Raw genomic sequence first — 19795 nt, 5'->3', positions numbered from 1 at the left:
TTTTTATATGATCTGCCGACTATCCTATTTGTGTTTGTTATAAGACACCAAGATGTTCACATGTTCATATTGTTTCCATAGTTGTTTCGTCCTTTGCTGGTTTTACGACAGCATCTCAGCTTTCTGTTAGTACGAACCACTTTACGGCGTAGTGCAATCTTCCACATGGCCCCCAACCAGGTTGGAGCCGACAGCACCGGAGTACGAGTCTGAGGTTTGTCCAGTTTACGAAAGGAAAATCGCATTACCTGCGCAGTTAGCACTTTAAACCGGATTAAAATGGGTAAAAGTAAAACTACAAAGTTTAAGCGTCCACAGTTTAACGCTGTCGGACTGCCGGCCAATGCTGTGAGAGAGGACGCTGTGGAGGAAGAGCACGATGAAGACTGCTGTCCAGCTGCGGAGTTACTGGAAAAAGTAGGAACAATGCATAAACGTTCTCGTATAAGAGCTGTGATTTTTTTAGCTGTGCCATATGTTTTATTCGTTTATTCGGCTATTTAAGCAGTCCAAATGGACATTTGTCAGAGTTATATTGCTCTGACAGAAACTAGATTGATTATCCACTCTGATACCAACACGTATGATTTCATACTCAGGATTCCTGTCTTGGTACTTTTTTTTTGTAAATCCTTTGCGACTGATTCACTTGTCTAAGCTCTAATCACGCTGTCATACAGACCTGAAGCACCAGGGAAAAACTGTCAGAAGTATTTTACAAGACACGATGAACAGGTCCCTTCATGTTGTCGGTTTCATGATTTACATGTATTTCAATAGTTGCAGAGTCCTGGTGCAGACGTCCGAGAGTTTGCATGTGCCAGCATTTCTCGTGTGGTTCAGCAGAGTCAGACCATCCCAGGTTTCCTCCAGAGAGATGCTGTGAGGCGTCTTGGACCCATGCTGCTGGACAGCAGCTTGGCTGTCAGGGAGACTGCCACAGGAGCGCTCAGGTGAGACAACAGTGAAATGATGCTCACTAATCAGAGGAAGGGCAGTCTTGACAAACATATGTCCTTTGAGCTTCTAAGTTCTTAAGACACATAACAAAGTGGCACAAGTCAATAACAGATCAGTTTATGACAATATCATTATACCAAAAAAAAAAAATAAAATAAAGAAAACAAACTACTGGGGAATGAGGGCTGACTTTGTGATCTAACACACAATAAAAGCAGTATTTTAATAGGATGGCCTGGGACATCAAATATATTCCTTTTACCTACAAAAAGATGCATTTGAAAAGCATTGCTAGTTTTTAAGAGGTTCTTAGAATGACTTCTCAGAAATCATATTGATCATACAGTATCACAGGTCTCTCTTTAAACTACGTGCAAGCTGTCTCAAATCTTGTTTTCAGATAACAAATCCTGAGCATTCCTTCATGCAGCAGCAGCGAGCAATATACATGGCATGAAACATCTAATACATTTCAATTACTACACTAAAATATGTGTATTTATGTATACAAAAATGTAAATAAAACACCTACAAAGAGGACCCAAAGTTAAACCTTTACAAAAATAAAATTATACTATACCTTCAAAAATAAATTAAACAGAACAAATGAACAGATATACAATTTAAAATCACAAACAAGAAGTAGACCTGTACAAAAGTTACGGCAAAGTGCAGCAGTGCATGCATGGAGGTACTAAAAATTCAACAAGAGTCTACTACATGTAAACATTCATATTTAAGCAGAGGTGGAAAGAGTTTAAGACAATTGAAGTAAAGTAATTTGAGTACATGTTTAGTTACTTTTCATCCCCTCTAATGGCGATTTGCTCATGTCAATTAACAAACACTCAACACTCAAAATCAAACCGACCACTGTGGCCCGGGGATAGTGGATCTTATGCAGGATTGAAAATGTCAGTGTCCATGCAGAAAATATATAGCTTCTTAGCTGGTTTTTCCACAAAGGTTTCTCACAAACATTTGGCGTTCTCCTGGTGTGCTCCTAACTCATGCCTTCCTGGGAAAAAGAAAAAACATTCACCTTCCCCGGTGCTTGCCCATCCTATCCTACCTGCCCATAATATAGACATCACCTTGTGCCAAACTACCAAATACATCAAAACAAAAGCCCCAATCAATACTTAAATACTCTATACAATAACATTAGAGATATCAAAATTAATCCTTAAGTTCTCCCCAAACAAATTATAAATAAATGTTAAAATATCACACTAAACAAAATAATGTGAATAGCTCTGACATCCCCATAATGGAAGGTATAATGTGATGTAATATCAGTGATTTGACAATCAAAGAATTAGTGTCCAACACAAAAAAGTCTCTTAAAGGGCTGTGCAACTGTGCATTTGAAAATGCTAGAAATGGAGTCCAGAAATGGAATTGATTACTGTGTACTGCCCCCTACCATAATAGAGAGGTGCTCTACAAACACTTGGTCTGGTGAACAGAGGAGTTTCTGAGTCTGTGCCTGGATCAGGTTTGAGACAGCAGTCTGCCACTGAATTCACTCCTCTGCCTAAAAGTGCAGAGATAAAGGTGTTGTGTAGAGGATGGTGAGGGTTGTCGTTGATGAAGATCAGTTTTTCTTGGGATCTTCTCTCTGCCACAATCACCATGGACCGTTAAAACATCTGCAGCAGATGCTGAAGGACCACGGCTTTCCCAAGAAGAGAGGACAGGTGTTCAGTTGGCGGCCAGCACATGAGAAGACAGACTTTGTTGTAATAAAATAACTGATTGCATCAATACTGTTGAAATAAGAGTCAATTATGTAGATTTTAAAATAATTATTAAAACATGGGACAGCTTAAAAATGTCAAACTTTTTTTGAAACTCATCGCAAATGTACAGAATAAAAAGGAGAAACTTTCACCATTAAATATAAAACATAATGCTATTTTTTTATTGTCGATACATTTTTTACATTTTCAATATTTTGTTACTTTACTGAAGGTCACAGTCTGCTATCAAACAACTATTGGGGTACAGAAGTATGTATCAGTTTAGCTTTACAGGGGGCGCCATACTACAATAAAATGTCTTGCTGAAAGAAAGAGGATAAGAAGGGTTATATATTGATATATTGAGACCTGATATGTTCATTTTTATCTTTAATTCTCTTAATGCTATTTTTTTCTGAGAACCTGATCACATTTGCATGTTATATTTGCTGCATCCCAAACAGCCCATACTTAAACTCCTTAAGGATTGCAAAAATGCCCTTTTGTGTCTGCTGATTTTACATTTGGTAATGTATAACTAATAACAGTGAACATAATCAAAATCATCCTCTTATCAGTCAACTACTGTAAGTATGACCTCACCCCTCTCTTTGTCTATTGTCCTCCAATGAACCTTCCCACTACAACATACTAAAATAAGTCAATCCCTCACAGTTCTCCTCTGGGCTCCCCTTCTCACATATTCACACAATAACAAACAGCATCTCTGGCAGTGTCTCCCCCCGACAAAACGATGAGTGTGTGTCTGGGACTTCTGTCTCCCCCTTACAGGAATCTGAGTGCATGCGGAGGTCAGGAGGTGTGTGAGGACATGGTGAAGCACGACGTCATGACTCCTCTGACAGCACTGCTTAGAGAGGTGAGACTCTGCCTCTGCTTTTAGCTCACCACATCACTTCAGTTCCTCTTCATCAGCAGATGTTGCTTTCTGCAGTTTAGATTTTTAAAATTCAGGTTTTATTCAAGGGAATATGTTTGAGAAAATTCATGTTCCTATTCCATAAAAATACCTTATATCAAGTTAAAACAGAAAGTTGACAGTGTTTGAGGTCAGTAGTTGTATTTGACCACAAATACTTTGTTGTTGTCTTGCAGTGCTGTGCGGGGTTTGATGGCGCTGCTGTATCGATGACTGACCAGAAAAATCCAGTGGAGGATGTAGCCAATGAGGCTGTGAATCTGCTGTGGAATCTCTGGTCAGCCAGTTTAACTCTTTACTTATCCTTATGGTGATGCAAGACGTCTTTATTTTTTCATGTGTCTCATGTCTGTCTCATGATGTGTTCTAGTGAGAGCAGCAGTCAGGCGCTGTCTGTGTTTAACAAAGCTGGTCTCCTTGATGTGGTGGTTCAGTGTATGGAAAGACACCCACACAACACTGAACTGGCTATCTCTGCTGGTAGGTCAAATCTACAAATGAGGATGAAATTATTGTCCCCCCTTTGAAGATATTTAGTTTTTCCCAAATATTTTCCAAGTGCTGTTAAACAGAACAAGAAATTTTAGCACAGCTTTTCCAAACATCCTGGTTTTATTTTGGATGCTTACAATATTTTACTTTTCACACAACAATCCCCCTCCCCTTATTATAAATACTATGATTTTTTTTTTTTCCTCTGTCAAACTTCACTTCTATCCCCAACTCTCTTCATCTCTCTTACAATCATGCCCTGCCCTCTCCACTATAAATTCTCTCCTCCTCTCCCTTTGAAAACCCTCAAAAAAGATAAAGAATTTGAAGAAAAATGAGTATGTATTTATTTATTCATTTATTTTATCAATATAGTATCAGTAACAATTTTGAACATGTAAGCAAAAAGGAAAGAAAATCAATAAAAATTGTAAATCAAGTTCATAAATTCATGAAATGTCCACCTTTCCAAACAGACTCTCTCTCAGTGGGTCTGGGGGTTGTTTTGGATGGATGAGAGAAAATCAGGAGGTGACCACATCAGCCAGCTCACTCTGCAGGGTCTGTGGGCGACTGATGAGTGCTTACCTCCACTCCACATCACCACAAGAAGAAGGGAAAAAAGACATGGGGGAAGATAAAAGGGAAAATAAAAAATAAAACAGGAAAATACAGGCAAAAAAGGAAGCACACTTTTCTTTTTTTTCTTTCTCTTCTTTTTTTCTCCTTGTTTCTTTTCAATTCATTTAATTTCTTTTGCCTCCTCAGACACCCCCCCTTTGATTATTTATTACTTCTTTATTATAACCCATATAGGCTCTCATATATAAAGAAACAAATATAACAAACAAATCTCGTTCGTTCCTTTTTTTTTTCTTTTCCTCTTTCTTTCCTCATAGTACTCTTTGGGTTGTGTTTCTCACTTGTCTTGTATTGTTTATGATGTTTTGCATCACTAAATAAGGTATAAAAAAGGAAAACAAAGCAAAATTATTTCACAAAACCAAAAACTACCATTTAGAACTGACCTTTTTGTTGAGCCATTGCATAAACCTCTGTTGGGCAATGATGTGCTTTAACTTTGTTAAAACTGAGTATTATCTTCTAATTTACAAACAGTATTAAAACTCAAGCAAGGGTTTGAGTTGTCACTGTGAAAGCATCATGGCAAAAACAAAATAAATCTTTGAAGATGGGAGAAAAATAATTTTTGATGCTCACAAAGCAGGAGAAGGATATATAAAGTTCTCACAGTGTTTTCAAGTGTCAAGATCTGGATTTAGAAGTATCATAAAGAAATTCAAAGAGAGCCACATTGTTCAGAACAAGCCTGGCAGAGGTAGGAAGAGAAAGATTTCAGAGACTCTGGAAAGAAAATTAGTGAGAGATGTGTCTAAAGACCCCAGAACAACTATCAAGACACTAGTGACCATCACTAGAGCTCTCTACAGGAATGGACTGTGAGGTTGAAGACCAAAAAAATCTTTCAAGCCAGACTGAAGGATGCTAAAGACAACCTGGAGAAAGACTCTGATACTGGAAGTATGTCCTTTGGTCAGATGACGTCAAATTAGAGCTCTTTGGCCTTGGCGATGTTGCTTATGTTTGGAGAAAGAAAGTAGAGGTGCATAACCCAAAGAACACCCCCCAGACAGTGAAACGTGACGATGGGAGTATTATGCTGTGGGGATGCTTCAGTGTATCTGGAACAGGGGATCTCATACAGGTGGAAGGAATCACAAAGAGAAAAGGATATGTGAAGATTCTGAAAGAAAACTCAAAACAGTCAGCAGCAGAGCTGGGCCTGGGTTGTGGCTTCCAACAAGACAACGACCCAAAACATACGTCACTCCTGGTAAAGGACTACCTCCAGAAGACCAGAGTGAACATTATTGACTGGCCTGCACAAAGCCCTGACTTGAATCCCATTGAAAATGTATGGGGTGAACTGAAGACTAAGGCCCATGCCAGAAGACAGTCAAATCTGGAGGAGCTTGAGAGATTTGCCAAAGAAGAATGGGCTGGGATTCCTCAGGAATGAGACTTGTTGAAAACTGCAGGCTGGTATTCAGCAAAAAGAGACACAATAAACTTCTAGCATAAAGAGGGCTAGTAATTTAAACCCTGGTAGTTTTTGATTTTTGTAAAAGAATTTTGTTTCTGTGTGCAAAGTAAAATAATTTCAGCATCCAAAATAGAACTAAGATGTTTGGAAAAGTTGAATTAAAAATCATTCCTCTGCTTAACAGCTCTTGGGAAATATTTGGGATAAACTGCATATATATCATCAATTATGCAATGGATTTTATGAAAGTTAAGTCTACATCTTTCCAGACAAGGTAGAAGTTTTATTATAAATCTCCTTTTTTGTCACATCAACATACACAAGACTTTCATTAGCTCCAGTAAAGGTCTTGTTGAGATCTGGTACATTTAGATCCCCACTGACATCTTACCATGCACAGTAACGGTTCCCCAATAGGGTTTTGAACTGTAGCAGGTTTTAGTAAAATTTCACATTATTCCTGATCAATAGGTGGCAGTAATGTGCAACGATATGCAGCATTGACCTTTAAAGGGCAGGGAAAAGGAAAGGAAATTTTGGCTTTGTATTGAAAATGTGTGCTAAAACGTGGGTTATGGACACAGTCCATTACAGTGCTGTTTACAGAAATGACTTTCAACTTCCACTGACTTTACAAACGACCTATAAAAGTTATTTTTGAAGATAAACTGTTGTTCCTGATGGAGATTAAAAAAAAAAGGCAAACATTACTGTTTTAAAACAAAGACCTTCATTAGCATGGTGGCAAGTCCGTCTCAGAAAGAATAAATGCACATAAAAAGGATTTGCAAAACTTAAGTTTAGGATTTAAGTACACATCACTTTTCAAAAAATAATTATCTGTACCCCAATTTTTTTTTCCTTCTTTGTAAATGTTTATATATAAAGAAGATCTGGGAATGCACGTACAAATATTTTATTATTTAGATTTTATTTGAATATGTTTGATAGAAAATTCACATTTGAATGTTGTGACATATGCATAACGAAACACGGGCATAAGCATATACATTTATAATCTATCTTCTTCCCTTTTTTAAACCAACCAGCTCACTGTCTGCACACTGTGACTGAGGATAACCCAGAGCTGCTCTGTAGTTTAAATACTGCTGTGCTCGGAGTCCTGGAGAATACACTGCTATCATCTCAGCCTGGCATGGCACACACTCTCCTCAGGACATTAGCTGCAGGTACAGTTTATCACCTGTCATCTCTTTGTCAATGATAAAAATTTAACTATCATTACACATGCTCGAAGACACTGGTTCCCAACCTGGGGTCTGGGCACTCCCAGTGGGGCACAAAAGATCTCGGGAGGTGGGGGGTCTGCTATGACGCTTTTAAAATTAGGTGTACATATATTTTTTTACAATCATGATTGGAAACAATGTATGGTGGCATATTAGGGTCACCCTAAATGATTCAAAGTAAAGATGTTCTGTTATTTTTTTCAGAGATTTTTTTAATATTTGAGGGAAAAACTTGATTTTAAGATTATAAAGTGTTATATTTATAAGAAACTAAACTCGGAATTTCAGTTTTAAAAGTTGTAATTCTGACAGTATAAGCCAGGGCTATTCATTTAAAAATTCAGCTGGGCCAAATTTTAAAATCAAGAAATATAGCTGGGCCAGACATGTTCGGCCCCCAGTAAGCAGCTGCTAATGTCAAATTTTGGACCATTGCATATCAATTTGATGAAAAATATGCACTTTTTATTTGTAATCTAAAATTTGGTAACATGAAAAAAGCATGTCAAAAAGTGCGTGAAAACCCAACAACAGAGCTGTATTTGAACATAATCTGAGGTAGTAAAAATGTTTTTTTTCCCACTTGAATAAAAATAAATAAATAAATTGAAAAAATTAAATTAAATTCTATAAGTAATAATTTTGGTAACATCTTATCCAGGCATATTTCAAAGTGCATAAAAGCTAAATTTGCACAGTTGTAGCTAAAGTTGAAAAGGACATGTTCTATACTTGGTATTTTGTGGCTACTTCTGTCAGCATCGCTAGCCACGCTTCAAAACAATGTACTGCATTGTAGGCAGACTGTTGCTGGGCTATGCAGAGTGTTACATTCATGATCTGAAATACTGTGGGAATTTATGAAAACTTGTGAAACAGGTTACCCTCTGCATCGCTGGCATGACCACAGGCTGGGCCACTTGGGGGACTGGTTCTGGGCCTCATGTGGCCCCTGGGCTGCTAATTGAATAGGCCTGGTATAAGCTCTAAAATTCCAGGTTTTCAAAGTCATAAATTTATGAAATTTTAAGTTGTAAATTTAATAGAAACCATACTTAGAACAGTGGCTGGATAACCCCAGACTACAGTGATGATTCTGGGCTAAAATTACAGTTTCCTATTGATCAGTCCCAGTAAGAGGTATCTTTTGATTTAGCTCTCAACTGCAGAACTTGTGCAAGCAAACATTCATCTGATTTGGTCTGAAGTCCATGCAATCATCAGTTTCTGACTTCATAATTTCAGAAATTCTAGGTTTTGGTTCACATAAATGTAGGACTTTTAAGTTGAAAAATGACACATTTTCTTCTCCCAAAATTCTGACTTATTAGTTTTGAAAATTTGTATTTTTTTCCTTAAAAGATTAACAGATCTGCTCCATTTTAAACATTTGTAGACTGGACCTAAAATACCATAAGTGTAAGTAGGACTGTTATGTTGGTATTTTTCAATGAAAACAATTGAATTTGATTAATTTTTCAAATGGGTCTTTGGGGGTTTTTGGGAGTGGGGGTCCCTAAGGAGAAAGGTTTGGAACCACTGCTGTAAGAAACATAGGTGTCCTCCATAAGCAGGGATGCCTCATTTAATGGAACAAATATTATTTAACTTTAATGAGTCTTTCTTGATGAGTCTTGTCTTTCCTGTCTGCTCATCAGGGACTCTATGGAACATGAAGGGAAGTCTGCCAGCTGCCCGTCAGGCGCAGACCCTCAATGCCGTGGTGGCCACTTTGTCTCAGTGCCTGGACCTGGACTCAGGATCACTGATACCTGAACTCAAACAGGCAGAAGAGGAGCGTAACAGAAACACACCAGCTTCTGCAGACGCCGTAGAGCTGGCAGCAGGAGAGCTGGCTGAGGAGGATATGGCCGAGGAGGAGGAAGGACCTAAACACAGGAGGAATGGAAAAGCCGTGAGGGCTGATAACGACTTCTCTGACCTCTTACCTGTAAGTGGTATCTCTTGTATGGTGCATTAGCAGTCTGTGGCTATTTATGAATGCAACAGTTTCAGAGTGTCTTCTGACCTTTGAACACAGTAAAAACACACTCATCCAAGACTGTATGAACTTTGAGTTGCTGACAGGAACATGATTTAATTCTTGTTAGATCTTTACTGATAAGTTTGTCAGGCCAGTATATATCAGCTGATGCCAAAGATACATAACAATTTATTATGATGAATGACAGATTATAATAGATAAAACAGTAAAGAAACACAAGTAGTGCTCTCAAACTGAAAATTTCAGTTTGTGCATGTATGAAATTCATACATAAACATGCAGGCTAATTCATTTCTAGTTATCCTGCATGGGTGATGAAGTTTCAAAGAACCAGTGAGATCTTTGTGCTCATAATAAAAGGGCTTGTACTTTTTCCTGCTCACCAGCATGATCATCTCTGCTCAATTATTATTACTCTGTATACGTCTGATTAAATGCATCGCTGACATAAAGACAGAAGCTGCCGTTGTGTCAGATTTGGTCACTTTAAAAGAACCACAACAGGAGAGCTTTGGAGGCCTGCTGTTGGCTGATTCAGAGCTTGACAGTGACTTTAAAGGTGCAGTGTGTAATATTTAGCCTAGTAGCATTTAGCAAAACAAGTTTGGTTAAAATGAAACATAACATTTATAAGTAGATTGATCTAAATTAGTGTTGACATCTGATAACACATTTTTTAAATTTATGTTTTAAATTAACTCAGAATAAGCCTTTTATTCATACATAGGGAGGGTCCCCTCCAAGGACGCTGCCATCTTGGATTTTTGCATTTTGCCTGTTTCTATTGCACCATAGAAGGAACCAAATAACAGTTAAGCATGTATTGATTTTTAAACTTCACTGGTTCCCACAGTTATCACCAGAGAAATGAGCATCACACTCCAGAATTGACTGTTAGATGTTGATAGTCCCAATTTTACACACTGCACCTTTAATGAACAAATGAGCAGACACCACTGGAGCCTGTATTCTGCATTTTCAAATCAAGGCAGTGCACTTTTTTGTTAAAACTATTTACAGCTAAGTTTGAAATTGTATCTTTTCTCCACTGTTTAACTTATTTATTTACTTTTGAAGTTATAGATCCAGCTTAATGCTGTCTGAATAAATTAATTTATATCCACATATAGCTAAGAGAAGTGGACTCTAAAAATCAAAATAAAAAGGCAGTGTCTGAACTATCGTAGGTAACATGTTTACTATGGAATACTTGGGCTTCTATGGAGAAAGACTAACCTAAATTCTTACATTTTTGGAAAATGTATGGTGGTCTATTAGAGGCAACAGTTTGGTTTTGGTTTTTGGAGGCAGTTATGCCTGGTGAAAGAGTGGTGCATGAGTCATCCTGGAGTGCGAGCAGGACTGACAGAGCAAAAAAGAAAAAAAAAAAAAGTCACATTCTGGGGACACTTGGCAAGGTTCATGTAGGGAGCAGCCTCTGGCTTCCATCACATTCTCCAGACTAGACCTCAGTGAGGGGGAGCTGTCCTCCTAATATCTGTCACAGAGCCCCAAAATTACTGGTGGCATTACAGGACACACTTTAATATTACTGGTTACACTAGTGGTCTATTTCAAACCATTTATGTTTTTTTTTTTTTTTACAGTAGCAGTGTAAATAAACAGGTATGGAAGATCATTTTGTCTTAACACAACACAAAGCCACAGAAAGTAGATTAACTACCTCTACTTTTTTTAAACCTCCTAAATTAACCTCCTTTATTGGGTTGAAAGTGCATCACAGTTCAAAGGTGCAGCTGGACATGCTTGAGTGCATCTGTAGAAATGAATCTCCTCTTTGTGGCAGGCAGCTGAACTCAGGCCGGGTGATAACGGTGCTAACAGTCATCGTTTTGGTTGCTTGTTGACTCACATGGCTGCTTGTTTTTGTCTAGAGGGGCAAGGAGGAGCTGAGGGAGGCAACGGCCTTGCTGACAGCCCAGCAAACGTCCTTGGAGATCATTGTCAACATGTGCTGCTCTGATGGTGAGTGTTGCGGGCACAGACAGCAGTGCTGACCCCAGGCATTTTTCATCAACATTATGTCCTGTGACACCCCCACCCAGTATTTTTTAGCATATCGAATAAGGCTTTTGAAAAAGAACATACATAAGTCATTTGAGTTGATTCAGGCCCTTGGGTATCCTTTATAAGTAGCTTTGTTTCCTTGATTGATTTTCTACATTTGTGTCTCCAGACCCTTCAGATGATGAGTGGGAGGAGGAGTCGAGCAGCGATGAAAGTGACATGGGCCCTGATGGCCTCTGTGATGGAGTATCAAATCTAATGTCTCCACTGTGTTTATCTGCTGAAGTCCATGCAGCCTTAATCAACCACAACATCCCTGAAAAGGCAAAAACCTGTTTTTGTTCTCACCATATCTGTCACTTAGAAAGGAGAGGTCCCTTGAGGTGTTGAAACGTTTACAAAAGCATTTAAAGTGTTATTGAGCTGTTATTTGACCATGTATTTCTAAAACTGCTAACCTAAATGTTGTTTTGATTATGTGGTAAACTCCACCCATCAATCACCACAAGCTGAACTGATGTAATTACTTAACCTTAACCACATTAGCACTTATGCAACCCTGCTTAATGTTTGTTTACTAATCTATTTATTTATTTATAAAAATGTTTAAGATTAAATACACCTTTTTCTGGAGTCCAACACTGGCAGCAGCACAGTCAAAGTTTCTAACAGAAACAAAAAACTAGAATGATGTTCAGAAACAAAAAACTAGAATGATGTTTCATAGCGCACTTGTGTTCTCGAGGCAAGTCTAGGTGTGTCATGGGAATCTCTACCTCGAGCATTTGTTATAACTACCACAAAAACAAAACAAAGGAAGATACTGCAGCATATTAAATTAGTTATTTTGCATTGGTATGAACATGGTGTACCTTGTGATTTAAGCTTGATCTTAGCTGTGCCTTTTGCAAAAATTTGAAAAACACCGCTATGGTATTAACAGCATTTAAAAGTAGATTTTTTTGGAGCTGTTTTAGATTAAGTCTCAACATTTTGTGCACTGATGCTGTCATTTTGGGATACGTTTCTTGGATCCATAATCTGATAAAAAAAAGTGTCAGGCAGCCAAACCTTGCACACCGAGTCCAGTAAGATTATTTTCTATTCATTGTGAATATTTGTAGTGCGAGGCATGGTCTCGTACTTAGGACTGCCCACAGATTTAGCTGGGCCTCTGACAAACCCGGAGATTTAGCCTTCCCCAGTTGTAATTAATTGTTCATATCATTGCAGGTGTGTTGGATCAGTAGCAATGGTGCTAGTATCCTGGCTAGTCCAAGAAGTTGTTTATTTATGACACTTTTTAACCCTTTATAACCACTTTCTCAGCCTGTTTCTGCCACTTTTATTTCCCACTTTTTATACATTTTTGCCACATTTTAACCTATTTTGACACTTTTTAACCCCTTTCACTACTTTTTCTGCGATTTTCACTACTGTTGAGTCTTTTTTGCCTCCTATTTCCCCTTTTCTTCCTATTTTTTGCCTCTTGATACAGTTTTTTTTCCCCTTTTAATCCCATTTATTTTACTTCTGTTCCCCCATCTGTGCCGCTTTAAACACATTTTTGCCACTTTTAACCGATTTTTATACTGTTTTAAGAAACTGAAGGGGTTGGCACAGCTTTAGCTGCTGTTCTGTATAATCAGTTACCCATTTCAATGACTTGGACTTATGCAAAAAAAAATCACAAAAATGTAACAGTTTTTGGAAGAAATGATGACAGACAAAAGTTTAGAGTCAATGTGCAATCATGATTAACACACCTTAACAGAGTATTTCTTTTTTTTGTATGGCTACTTTAGACAAAAAAAATGTAGTGCTAAGTCGTCACAGCCATTAGTCATTTTATAAGAGTTTTTTTGTGAACTTAATTCTTTGTTGATCGTATTTGCCAAAATACTTTGTTGTAATATTTTTTTTATTGAAGGTCCTCAAAAAGACTGGCTCACCAAGAAAAGAGGCCATGGATGTGTGCCGAAGGAACCCCTCCTGGAGAAGCCTGATAAAAAAGTAATCTTCACTACACATCCTCTTTCTTTTATCAGAATTTGTTCATGGTATCTGTGTGTTTTTTTAATGGTATTTTCAAAATGATTTGATCTCATTTCCATCTTCACCTCTTTTCCTCAGGATGCAGCGTGTTCAGTCCCGGGCACTGACCTGCCTTCACAGCATCCTCTCCACCATGGATGCAGAGTCGCTGGGAGGAGCAGAAGCCCTGCAGGAGGCAGCACAGCACCTGTCCTTGCTAGTTTTTGGAGCAGAAGGTCTTACAATTGTGTCATATTGAAATGCATCACAAAGGCAACATTTACATTAGGGTTAAAGGTACAGTGTGTGATATTTTGCCTAGTAGCTATTAGCAGAACAAACTTTGTAAAAATTAATCCAATTTTTTAGTAGGTTTTATCTTAGGGTTTAATCATCTGTATATATAAAATACCAGGTTGCCACTATGAGCACCAGAAGTGTGCATTGTGAACTAGAATCTGACCAGTTTCACACATTGTACCTTTAAGACATATTTTCCTCTATAATGCATGAACACAGTTAAATTAAACTGTAAGAATAATCCGGTGCAGTAGTACAGCAGTTTACTCATCTGTTTACTAACAAGTTACTTTTTACTGTGTTCAGAGATCCCTAAAGATGAGGAGTTCCTAGAGGCTGTCATCAGCGCCATGCGATCTCTTTTACAGATGATTGCCTCCAAAAATATCCCCCAGGTAAGAAACATAACATAGCCTCGAACTTTCCTTTCCTTTTGAAGTCCACAAGCCCTGGCTGAGATGACCTCGATGACATCTTCAGGGTTGAATTGTTCTTAGACTTTTGATAAAATTCTCTAAAGATTCAACAGAGCTATTTTTAAGTGAGTAGTTCTTGCTCTGAAAAGCTATTTGAAATTAGCAAAGGGGCTCTTTTCCCTTATTTTTGTGCATTTACAATGTTAAATGAAACACTGGAGCTACACTTTTCCCCTTTGTTTTAGCTTTACATATGATTTATTTTGACATTTGCAAGAAGAACTTTCAACTTGTACAACAGCAGTGGTCATATAATAAAAATCCTTTGCACAATATCTGGATTAATAATGTACATAAAAATTCTGCATGGCGTAGACATTAGCAAAGACAATAAGGATGCTAAGAAAGTGCATCCTTATTGAGAATGCAATCACACACAAAAAACAAATAGAAAGAGAAGGAATTAATTATAGAGGACATTTGAAGAAAACAGCATTCTATATATTGCGCATACCTCACTACTGGCATAGGTTGGTATGTGATGTTGGTGAAGTGTTGTAGAAAACGTCAATCAGTCAATGGGGAAAGCATCCAGCTAGAGGAATCTAACGGGCTCTAAAAGGGTAACCATATTTTGGGCAAATTTGTATTAAGGCCTCAAAGAGAGTATCTGATTTTTTTTCTGATTTCATAAAGTACAGGGCATCCTTCATTCACGAGGGCTCTTTCAGTGCATCAAAATTCCTTGCCTTGCTGGTAAAGTAAAGAAAGCTACAAGATCAATAAAATGGGAGCGTAGTGCGTTGTCAGTGGACAGAACACCAAACAGGCCAACCAGTAGTGAGGGGTGGATGTTAGTGATGGCAGAGAGTGAATCAAAAATATTTGCAATATAGAGATAGTGCAGGACAGGTCTGAATCATGTGGGCTAGACTAGATGGTCTGAGGTTGGGGCTTTTCCCCCATCACTGGGGCTTCTCCACTATGACTTTTGGCCGCACCGAGTCATGCTGATTTACTTTTCCATCACCGCTTTAGCTGCACCGAGCCGAGAATGGTCTTGCTCTAGAGGAGAGTCAAAGCAAGTCAGCCTTGCCTCCAAGCATGCCACAGTGACGTTAAAGTGGTTCACAGTGTGCGATTGGCCAGGGGACTTACCCCTTCTGCTGCTGAATTCCACCCTGTGATGATAGATTTTCATCCCACAGGGAGATATGTTTTATCCCTGCCTCTACTTGGACTGACTACAGCTGTGTAACAGCATTCATTGTGTGACTGAAACGTTTGAGACATAAGACCAAAACTCCTGATTTATGTCCTCATACTTGACCCGATAGTTGCACATGGCCTGAGTTCTCACACTGGTCCAGGATTAAAGATTTTTCACATCCTAGTAATATAAAAACTTTGACCCTTTCCAATTCTCATGGACAAGTAAATTCTAGACTTTTTAAAAGTAAAATACTGGAGATGTTTGAAACATTTGGTCCACAATAGACAGTCTTTAATTTATTAACTGGCGCTAGTAAAGCATGCAGTTCTTTTGCCCAAACCAAAAATGTGATTGTTAATTTTCTGCTATCCTATAGACCCATAAATCAGTCATCAGAAGACTGTTTTTAAACTTCTATGCAGGAAAATTCTCTCTTTGATGATAGGCATGAATTATTTTTTGCTTTTTGATCGCAGAGAGAGGGGCAAAAGAGGGAGGTGCTGCGCTGTCAGTTTACAGTTAATTTTTGCTATATAACGATGTAAAGTCAATCAGATCAGACATAGAGATCAGTCTGTGGATTAGACCGATGAGGACTCAACACTGTGTCATCAGCACTAGACACACCCTCAAACAGGTAGCACAACTGTGGTGGAAAAGCAATTCCCCTGCCGCGCTTGGCTGCCATGCTGAGTCAAGCCAAGCGTCTCCATGTAATGGAAAAGCTCCAGGTGACATTTATCACACTGAGGATCATTACCAGGATAGATGCGTACTAATTTGCATACTGATTTGCTTTTACACTGTGAACTACTTTACGCTGTAAAACTCCATCGTAAACACAATTCAAGGACATGTGAACATGTTTCAGAAGTGATTGCCTGATCTCAGTATTTATATCATCAAAAACTAAAGCCTGGCACTCAGTCTTAGCTGTACAAAAATGTATTGTATATCCTTTGTGGAGATTCCTTACAAACTTTTATATCATCTGTCAGCTCACACTAGATGGTGCTTGGTTTATAATTTGGAGAGCTTAATATCTGCCTGCTTTGTTTGTTCTTTTTTGTTAGTGTATGACCCCCCAGCAGCTAATGAGTCTGAGCGAAGCAGCCACTCACTGTGAAGTTGTCAGTGTGAGGGTTAATGCCGTCGCCATTCTGGGCATCACTGGCAGCACATTAGCCAAAGAGAAGGGAACTGCTGAAACACTTCAGGTATAATGCTTCTCTCTTATCTTCTCTTTGAATATTTGTTCGTCCTCTAAAAATCTCTGTCTGTGCAGATGATCGGGAAGGCCTTGCTTCAAGTTGCCACGAGGGATGCTGACCTGGTTGTGAATGGCGAAGCCCTCGATGCCCTGTTTGATGTGTTTGCAGATGGAGACGAGGCAGAGAAAGCTGCTAAAAACATCCAGTTACTACCTTCACTAAAGGCACTTCAACCTGTCTTCAAGGCAAAGGTACCTTCCGCTTGTGTGTATGCACTTAAAATCCTCCAACTAGTGAGTGCAGTGTATAGGTGCATCTCAAAAAATGAGAATATCATGAAAAAGTTTAATATTTTTTGTCACTCATTTCAGAAAGTGAAACCCATATATTATATAGGCTCATTACACATAGAGTGAAATGTTTCAAGCCTTTATTTCTTGAAATGTTGATGATTATTGCTTACAGATAATGAAAACCCAAGATTCAGTGTCTCAGAAAATTAGAATATTACATAAGATCTATAAAAAAGGATATTTTAAACAGAAATGTCAGGCTTCTGAAAAGTATGTTCATTTCTATGCACTCAGTACTTGGTTGGGCCTCCTTTTGCATGAATTACTGCATCAATGCGGCGTCATATGCTTGACACATAAATATGCTTGGATACAGCACTCCGTGAACAACCAGCTTCTTTAGCAATGACCTTTTGTGGCTTACCCTCCTTGTGGAGGGTGTCAATGACTGTCTTCTGGACATCTGTCAAGTCTGCAGTTTTCCCCATGATTGTGAAGCCTACTGACCCAGACTGAGACCATTTAAAGGCTCAGGAACCCTTGCAGGTGTTTTGAGTTAATTAGCTGATTAGGGTGTGACACCATGACTTTCAAATATTGAACTTTTTCCACAATATTCTAATTTTCTGAAACACTGAATTTTGGGTTTTCATTATTTGTAAGCCATAATCATCAACATTTCAAGAAATAAAGACCTGAAATATTTCACTCTATGTGTAATGAGTCTATATAATATATGGGTTTCACTTTCTGAAATGAGTGACAAAAAATATTGAACTTGTTCATGATATTCTAATTTTTTGAGATGTTCTTGTATATTCAAGTAAATTAGCAAGTGTTTGCTTGAGACTGGCTGCATATACAAAGGTTTTAATTTGAAATAAGTGGTCTGAGAGTTCATTTACTTTCTAAATACACCAGTGAGCGAAAGCACAGAGCCTGTGTCCATGTTTTGTTGAGTCTATGGTCTTTACTAAGATATAAGTGCATTTTTTATGAATTTAACCCAGCCTTTACTTCAGTGAAGTTTAATTTATTTATACCCCATTTCAACAGTATATCATACAATAGCATGAAAAATAAGTGTCTTTGTCCCCTTTTCATTAAGAATAGAAATGACCAACACTCTTATCTCTCCTATAGAGTGATATTTTCATTCACAAATGACTTGTTATTTTTCTTTTTCTGCTAGATTCGTAAAGAAGGACGAGGAAAGTACAGCCCTCAGCAGCTGTGTGTGTTAGACAACATCAAAATCAACCTTAGAAGATTTATTGGTTATCTGGAGAAGGTGGTGAAAAAATAAAGACTCCAGGTTCTAGTGGTCGCTGAACCTGTATGACTTTGGACAGATATGAGACGGAATATGGGTTTGAGACCATCAATATTTATTTACATGGATGGTTTACCATTTGTTTTTGATTTTGTTTCAGTGTTGATATTATAAAAATGTACTGTTTTACAAGGAGATGTGAAGTTTTGTGTTGGGAAGATGACATGGTGACATGCAATTTTAGTTATGAGCTACTGCAAGCTGCAGTAAACATTTTTTTTGTTTGTTTTTTTGCTTCCTTGGTTGATGTGCATCAAAATGGTGAGAATTGGAGTTTGTATTTTGATAAATTTTGAATTGATCATTTGCAGAGCTGAGGCCAGGTATTGACATATTTACTTTTCTTACATGTTTTAACAGGCCTGTCAGGCTTGTCAGTCTGCTGCAACAACAAGAAATCAGAGCTATTTTAAATTACAACCCCTCATTGGAGCAAATTTCTATATATGTTCTATAAAAAAAATTTTATGGATATTGTGTTGCAGATGGTTTGGCTGGAAGAAGATTAAATAGGGAAAGTACATTGTTTTAAAAGCCTACTTATTTGAAAGGGGTTTATCGCTTTCAAGGTTGTTAGAATAAAATCAGACAAGACAGACATTTAGAAATACACACACATTCTCTGCCTCTGCCCCTGGGCTCTCGTCACCGCCCATGATAGAGCACCAAGTGAAAACTGTGGGGCACCACTGCTGTGAATGCAGTGAGAATTTAAGGAGTGGTTCTTGCTCTTTCATAGTAGCCTCTGCAGCCAACTTCCAAATTGCAGTTAAATTGATGTTAGCATTAACATTTCTAATAATTCATAGGAATCAAAAACATCTGCTCTGACTTAAAGTCCTGCCACTTGTGCTGTCTATTTTGCAAATTAAAACAAAATTTCAAATAAATTGAGTAACTTACACTGTTTTCAGACAGTGTAATTGTTATTTCTTTAGAACTGACTCTGGATTCTCACAGCTTTAAAGGCAAGTATCTGTTTTGTTGCATATCATTGCCAAAAATGATTTGATGTAGAGTGATTACATCAGACTTGAATGATTTCCTTTTTTTCTTTTAAATAAATCTTGATTTTTTACAAGTTGTGTCTGTTTTCTTTTGCACTGTATGAACTGTGTTATAAATGAGATAGAAAAGCACCCCTACTCTGTCAGAGATTTAAGATGTAAATAGGTTGAGGCTGTGTGCTTAATATTACTGTAGGTTATGATGCCTTTATTAATAAAAGCAGCAATAAAAGCGAATTGTAGATTATGGGACATGGATATGAAGGTATGGAAATGAGTTATGGGAGACTGCGAGGAAAAAAATTGAATTGAGAACTTAATAGAACTGATGCAAGTTTAATATAAATCAATGTCTTTAACTTAGCTCCTCAAATGTAAAAGTATTGCTTAATCAAAATTAAATATCACTCACTTAAATGCGGATAAATCCCGGTATGTCATATTTAAATATGTATATAAATGTGTTGAAATGATAACTATTAGGTAATATATCGGTTTAGCGTAGT

At 37.8% G+C, this 19795-nt stretch overlaps 1 protein-coding gene across 1 annotated transcript; it reads left to right on the top strand.

The window, feature by feature from the left end:
* The first annotated feature begins 158 nt into the window (after nucleotides 1-158).
* heatr3 (HEAT repeat containing 3) lies at nucleotides 159-19333 on the top strand. Its single transcript, XM_041794638.1, has 15 exons — nucleotides 159-417; nucleotides 781-953; nucleotides 3495-3582; nucleotides 3819-3919; nucleotides 4013-4122; nucleotides 7249-7389; nucleotides 9108-9400; nucleotides 11350-11440; nucleotides 11652-11806; nucleotides 13413-13495; nucleotides 13616-13752; nucleotides 14123-14211; nucleotides 16519-16662; nucleotides 16731-16907; nucleotides 18142-19333. The coding sequence occupies exons 1-15, from the start codon at nucleotides 280-282 to the stop codon at nucleotides 18253-18255; spliced, it is 2034 nt and encodes a 677-aa protein (XP_041650572.1). The 5' UTR covers nucleotides 159-279; the 3' UTR covers nucleotides 18256-19333.
* The last annotated feature ends 462 nt before the right edge of the window (nucleotides 19334-19795 follow it).

The sequence above is a fragment of the Cheilinus undulatus genome, linkage group 1, assembly GCF_018320785.1.
Source record: "Cheilinus undulatus linkage group 1, ASM1832078v1, whole genome shotgun sequence".
In the NCBI taxonomy this organism is placed as follows: Eukaryota; Metazoa; Chordata; class Actinopteri; order Labriformes; family Labridae; genus Cheilinus; species Cheilinus undulatus.
Note: the sequence above shows the minus strand (reverse complement) of the source record. Positions and strands in the feature narration are given on the sequence as shown.